We start from the raw sequence: 6,042 nt of genomic DNA, 5'->3' as shown, positions 1-6,042 counted from the left end.
AAAAGTCCGTTCCAAGAAGAGGCTTTCAGAGACGGTCGCTGACATTTTTAGAGCGCGTTCTTTAACAAATCATTCAGCCGGGGCAGAGATGCGGCCCCTCTGGGGTTGAGCAGGGGGGCCAGTTTATATAGGAACCCCTGACCTGGCGCTGAGATGCAGCTGCCTCTGGGGTGAGGTGCGGGGGGCTGTTTATACAGGGATCCCTTGCCCATCAGGCCAGGTGCCAGCACTGACTACGGAAGGAGAGTGCCCCCCCCACCCCCGGTGCTGCAGCAGTAGATGCTGAACTGGACTCAATGATACCATTTGACTCCCGCCCGTCATCCCATGTGGCCACATGCCTGTGCCGGCTTCAGGGGGAGCCTCTGCCAGCAGGGGGCGCTGTGGGGTGCGGGGGCAGAAGGCCGGGTTGCGGGGGCAGCTCCCAGGGGGCGCTGTGGGGCAGGGGGGCAGGAGGGTCGGCGGCGGGCGGGTGGGTCCGGGGGCTGCTCCCAGCGCTGCCCGTGCCGCTTTAAAAACACACGCACCCAGCGCCTTAAAAATAACCTCCCTCGCCTTGGAGATGGGTGACGGCTCCTAACAGGTGCTGGGCGTATTTACAGCCGGGGCGGGGAGCGTGAGCTACCCGGGCGGCCTCTTGCTCAGGCAGCCGGGAAGCCGCTCGGCAGCAGGAATCTGACCTACATAGCCCGGACGTCAGAGGCGCAGAGCGTCCACGCGAGGCGGCTGGGAGAAGCGCAGGGGAGCCAGGGGGCGACGGCTGGTCAGGGTTAGGGTTAGGGGTTACGGTTAAGGTTAGCAGAGGGGTATCACCCAGGAAGGAGTGGAGCGGGGAAAGCCTACCAGATGATGTGGCCCAATTTTTTCCTCCAGCAGGAGGAGGAGCGCATGGGCGGCTTGCGGGGCCGGGCGGGCGGCAAGCGGCGCACGGCCCTCACCGACGCCCAGGAAGGCAAGATCAAGCTGGCCTTCTTCGTGGCCATCGTGGGGGTGACGCTGACCGTGCTGGCCGTCGGCACCGAGTTCTGGGTGGAGCTCAACACCTACAAGCAGAACCACAGCGCCATATGTGAGGCCGCCCACTACGGCCTCTGGAAGTTCTGCTACAAGAAGCTCTGGGTGGAGGATGTGGAGGAAGAGCGGGCGACCTGCGGCCCAGCTGAGCTGCCCGGAGGTGAGGAGCCCCTGGCCTGCCCCTCCATCTTCTTCCTCTCTCTTTCCTTCCTTTCCCCATTCTATCTATCTATCTATCTATCTGTCTGTCTGTCTATCTATCTATGTATCTATCTATCTATCTACCTATCGAATCTATCTATCCCATACACCCATCTCTCTCTCTATCTATCTCCATACATTCCCCCTCTACCCCATACATCCCCCCACTTGCTCCATCCCCATACAAATCCCTTTCTCTCTCTCTCTCTCGTTTACATTTCTCCATTCTTCTCTTCCCACCTGCCGCCCCGCTCCCCTTTCAGCTTCCCCCCCCCCCCCTCCTCATCCACCTCCCCTTGACTCTGATAGTTTTTCGCAGCTGGACTTTCACAGATGCCCCCCACCCTTTCGTGGTACCGAACCCGGGTTCTGATCCCACTGGGGTCTGTGCAGTGGGACTGGGGAGGGCCAGGACTCCTGGGTGGGGAGTGAGGTCTAGTGGCTGGAGCGGGCGGGGGTGGGAGGGGGTCTGGGAGCCAGGACTCCTGGGTTCTCTCCCCGGCTCTGTAGCCTGGCGTCTCTGGGCGCGCTTCGGGTTCTGTCTCTGCGCTTCTCTCTGACGCCGCAGCAGCGACCATGGCATCAGCTGAATTCCAGGCTGGGGGGCGTGGGGGCGGGGGGGGCGGCGCACCGTCCGGAAAAAGGGCCTAGAGCCAGTTAAAGCAGCGTCTTGGCTGGAAGTTGTGAAACTGGAGCCCAAGAAGAGAGGGGAGCTGTTCTGAGCCTTGGTCTGCTCCCATCCCAACCAGGAAACATTCACACCGGCGGGGGGTCTGGCCCCATTGACTCCGATGGAGCTTTGGCCGATTGACCCCCGCTGGGGGGGCTGGCCCCCTTGTTTCCAGTCAAACGATGGCCAGTTGCCTAGAGCAGAAAGGCCCCTTCTTCCGCCTCCTTCCCGCCCCCCCTCCTCCAAGCTAGCCACTCCTCCGCTATGGGGCTGGATGGGAGCCAGCGCCCCCAGAGGGGAAAGGCCCCGTGCCCCATTCCCTGCCCCCTTCAGGTGTCCCGGGGGTTGTCTCCCTCCACGTGGCTGTGTTCCCAGGATCAGGGCGGACGTGTGTTTGAAGCGCCTCAGCTGCTCCGGTCCGTTTCCTTCGGCCGAGACCTTGAAGGTCCAGTAGTGGGGCCTGGGGTGGCGAGGGACGTGGTGCCCGGGGGCCCAGGGCCACTGGGATCAAAGGCACGGAGCAGTTACAGGGCTGGTCTCTGGAGCTGGTAGGGGGCAAAACAGGGGTGGGGGCTGTGCCAGAGCTGTCCCTGGGGGGCATTGTGTCCTGAAAAACCTCCTCATGCATCCATCCCCCCTAAACCCCTCCATCCATCCTCACACCCCTCCAACCCCACAGACCCCTCCATCCATCCACCCCCCCACACTCCTCCATCCACCCCACTGCATCCGTCCATCATCCCTTCACCCCAACACACCCTTCTATCCACCCCTACCCCCCATCCATCCACCCACCCCACGCCCCTCCATCTATCCATCCCATACACACCCCTCCATCCGTCACAGATCCACAGGATCGCTATTCTGCCCCCCAGCTTTGGAACAGTCCCTTTAAAGAACCCCATCGACGTGCCGGACCCCCCAAGGGGGTCTTACTCGTCCTTCACGGTCAGCCATGCTGCCTCCCCGCCTCCTGAGATCCAATGTCTGGGGCTCCAGCCCCCCAGCTCCCCCCCCGAGAGTTCAGCTCGGCGAGTCCAAGCGAGAGGGGCCTGGCAGAGACCTGCCCGCTCCTCAGAGACCCGTGAGCCTCCCCCAGCGTTTCTAGGGATGCTCAGGCAGCCTTTTCAGAGCCGGGGGGATTTTATTCACCGGCTGGAGCGTAGCGTCGGGCGCCCTTTGGGTAGCACAAAGAGCTAGCATTGAAACCATCGCTTGTCCTGACCAAGCCCGTGTCCCGATGGGCTGTGCCGGCCTCCAGCCCTCCCTCCCTTTCACCTCCTCCCTCATTCAGTTCCCAGAGCCCCCAGCTTCTTCCATCCCCAGCTGCCCCCCTCCCACCCCTGCTCACACCTCCCAGGCTGTGGTTCTCCAGCTGGGGTCTTTGCTCAGCTTCCCTGCGGAGAGGCGGGGAAAATCCGTGCGCCTTGGGAGCCAGCATCGTCTCGCTGGCCCCGCTGGCGAGCCGGGTCAGCCTTAGCGGGTTCCTTGACGATTCTTCATTCCACCCAAACCGGGCGGTAACATGCACCCACCTATCTCCCGCAGCCCGTCCCGAGGGCAACCCTGATCCCTTTTCCCTCCACTGGGCAGTCATGCAGAGTATAGGGGGAAACTGAGGCACACATATGGGTCATTAAAACATTACCAAAATTTCCCACTTTGTCACCTCATCCATCCACCCCGACTATCCATCCATGCATCCTGAGCCGTCCACCCCTCCATCCCACCCCTATCTCTTGTGCTATAGCGAAGGCAGGCGGCTGTAGGAAAGTGAGTGAAGGCAGATGTATAAGCCACAGAATGCCCCGGGCTCCGTTCCCTGCAGTTTAGCTGAGGGTTGTTAGGGGGCAATTAGGAGCAGCTGGGGGCAATTAGGGACCAGCCAGGTGCTCCATAAAAACCCTCCGCCCCCAAACAGACAGGGTAGAAGTGCTGAGCTGTGTGTTGGAGTTGTGAGGTGGAACAGAGCAGTGTGCAGAGATTCTGTGGAGGAAGGGACCAGACTCAAGAAGCCGGAAGGAGGGGGAAAACTAGCCCAGGGGAAGAGCTGTGCAGTTTGGAGCACAGAGCCAGCAGCATGTAGCTGCTTCTCATGGGGCCCCTGGGCTGGGACCCGGAGGAGCGGATGGGCCTGGGTCCCTACCCCCTCCTCGGGGAAGATGGAGTGACTGAAGACGCCCTGACCCACTAAAAGCCACCAGAGCGTGAGACCCGCTGGGGGGGGGCCTGGCTGCCTGCCACACTCTGTCTGTCTGTCCGTCTGTCTCAAGCTAATGTCCACCTGTGATTAAACTTGCAGAATTTTAATAAATCTCCCCATTTCCCAGCACATTGGCCAATGAGTGGGGACTCACGCCACTGCAGAGGGTGAAATTCATCAGTTAGATTTCTAGTGGGGGGGAAGGTTTGGGGGCTGGGGTGAATGTGGGGGCAGGTTTGGAGGAGGTGCAGGGGGGCAGGTGAGTTTGGGGTGAAAGGCTCATGCAGGAAGGTTTGGGGAGGTTGTGGGGGTGGAGCCCGGGACGGGGACAGCAGGGGGCTACTAACTCCTGACCCCTTCTCCCCATCCTCACCCTGACTTCCTGCAGTGTTCACACATCCTGATTCCCCATCCCCTTCTCTGCCCCATTTATACCCCCTCCCTTCTCCCCCTTTACTCAAGTCCGTCCTTTCTCCCTTCCCAGAAGCCAACTGCTCCTACTTCAAATTCTTCAGCACGGGGGAGAACGCCCGCATTTTCCAAAGAACGACAAAAAAAGGTCAGGACACCCCCCCCCCCCCGGCCCATCTATGCCGGTATCCCGCCTCCTCCCTGCCCCAGCTCTGACCCATGGGCCCATCTACCCCTGTATCCTGTCCCTTCCCTACCCCCAGTCAGCCCCATGGGCCAAGCGAACCAAAGTCTCTTGGGGTCTGGCAAGGGGGGTTTTCCTCCCACTGGGGGTAACTCTCCTGTCTCCCCCTCCCCAGAGCTGAACATCACGGCGGCCGTGGTCTCGCTTCTGAGCATCACCCTGATGGTGATGGGGTCGCTCTGCATCACCATGGCGCTGAGCAAAGGGGTGGAGTTCCTGCTCAAACCCGCCTCCTTCTTCTTCATGATCTCCGGTAGGTACCGCCTCCCTGCCCCCTGCCTGCCCCCTGTCCTGCTCCTTGCACACTGTGCCCACCCCCACCCTGCTTCCTGCGCCCCCTGCCCACCCCCACCCTGCTTCCTGCGCCCCCTGCCCACCCCCACCCTGCTTCCTGCGCCCCCTGCCCACCCCCACCCTGCTTCCTGCGTGCCCCCTACCCCCACCCTGACCCCCACCCTGCTCCCTGCAGCCCGGCGCCCCCTACTGAGCCCCCCCTGCAGCCTGGCGCCCCCTGCTGAGTCCCCCCCCCCCCGCTCTTCTCCCCCCCCCCCCCAGCACAGTGCCCCCTAGCGCCACTCCCACTCTCCCTCTCTCCCGCCAGGGGTCATGGTGCTGATCGGCCTGGAGGTTTTCCGCCACTCGGTGCGGTGGTTGATCAGCAGCGACCAGAGCGTCCCGCTGGAGTACGAGTACTCGTGGTCCGTGGCCTGCGCCGTGGCGGCCGGCGCCGTGCTGATCTTCGGCGGCGGCTGCTTCATCCTCCTCTCCCTCCCGGCCTTGCCCAAGAAGCCCTGGCAATGCTGCGTCCAGGGGAGCACCAGCGGCAGCGCCTGATGGACACGATCCGGGGTTGGGGACGGGGGTCGGCGTCTGTGCCCGGGGGGAGGGGGGGTGTCGCTGACAAACTATTTCTTCACGCCCCACCAGAGGGGGGCGCCCCTGCCTCGGATCAGCCTCTTCCCTGCCCCAGCGGCCGCCCGTCCTGGGAGCTGTTTGTCTCCCCCACCTGTCAATGGGGGGGATTTTACTCTTGCATGGGAGGGGGCTGCTACGCGGGATACTGGGGGGGGGAGTGGGGGGTTGATAAAATGAATAACCTCAGCAGGTCTGTATTTAATCCTGGGTTTTATAAATGGCTATTTTTAGCTGAAGGGGGTGTCTTTCTGGTCTCAGTCCCCTCCCTCCACCCCGGGGTCCATCCAGAGTCACCCCCTGACTGCAACGGGGGCAGGGCCGGATTCTGATCCAGCTCCTGGGGGGGGGCGTCCATCCGGAATCACCCCTGTTTGCAACGTGGAC

General features: G+C 62.4%; 1 protein-coding gene across 1 annotated transcript; it reads left to right on the top strand.

The window, feature by feature from the left end:
• Positions 1-607: 607 nt before the first annotated feature.
• CACNG6 (calcium voltage-gated channel auxiliary subunit gamma 6) lies at positions 608-5,793 on the top strand. Its single transcript, XM_067546463.1, has 4 exons — positions 608-1,174; positions 4,573-4,647; positions 4,859-4,996; positions 5,345-5,793. The coding sequence occupies exons 1-4, from the start codon at positions 847-849 to the stop codon at positions 5,575-5,577; spliced, it is 774 nt and encodes a 257-aa protein (XP_067402564.1). The 5' UTR covers positions 608-846; the 3' UTR covers positions 5,578-5,793.
• The last annotated feature ends 249 nt before the right edge of the window (positions 5,794-6,042 follow it).

Source organism: Emydura macquarii, unplaced genomic scaffold, assembly GCF_026122565.2.
Source record: "Emydura macquarii macquarii isolate MOO-44397 ecotype Brisbane River unplaced genomic scaffold, CSIRO-AGI_Emac_v2 contig_1122, whole genome shotgun sequence".
In the NCBI taxonomy this organism is placed as follows: Eukaryota; Metazoa; Chordata; order Testudines; family Chelidae; genus Emydura; species Emydura macquarii.
Note: the sequence above shows the minus strand (reverse complement) of the source record. Positions and strands in the feature narration are given on the sequence as shown.

What these genes read in the sequence shown, in the direction of transcription:
- CACNG6 (XM_067546463.1), top strand. Translation starts at nt 847, where the DNA reads ATGATGTGGCCCAATTTTTTCCTCCAGCAGGAGGAGGAGCGCATGGGC. An exon ending in CCCAGCTGAGCTGCCCGGAG is followed by an intron (nt 1,175 to 4,572) that starts GTGAGGAGCCCC and finishes CTCCCTTCCCAG; the next exon opens with AAGCCAACTGCTCCTACTTC. An exon ending in CCAAAGAACGACAAAAAAAG is followed by an intron (nt 4,648 to 4,858) that starts GTCAGGACACCC and finishes CCCCCTCCCCAG; the next exon opens with AGCTGAACATCACGGCGGCC.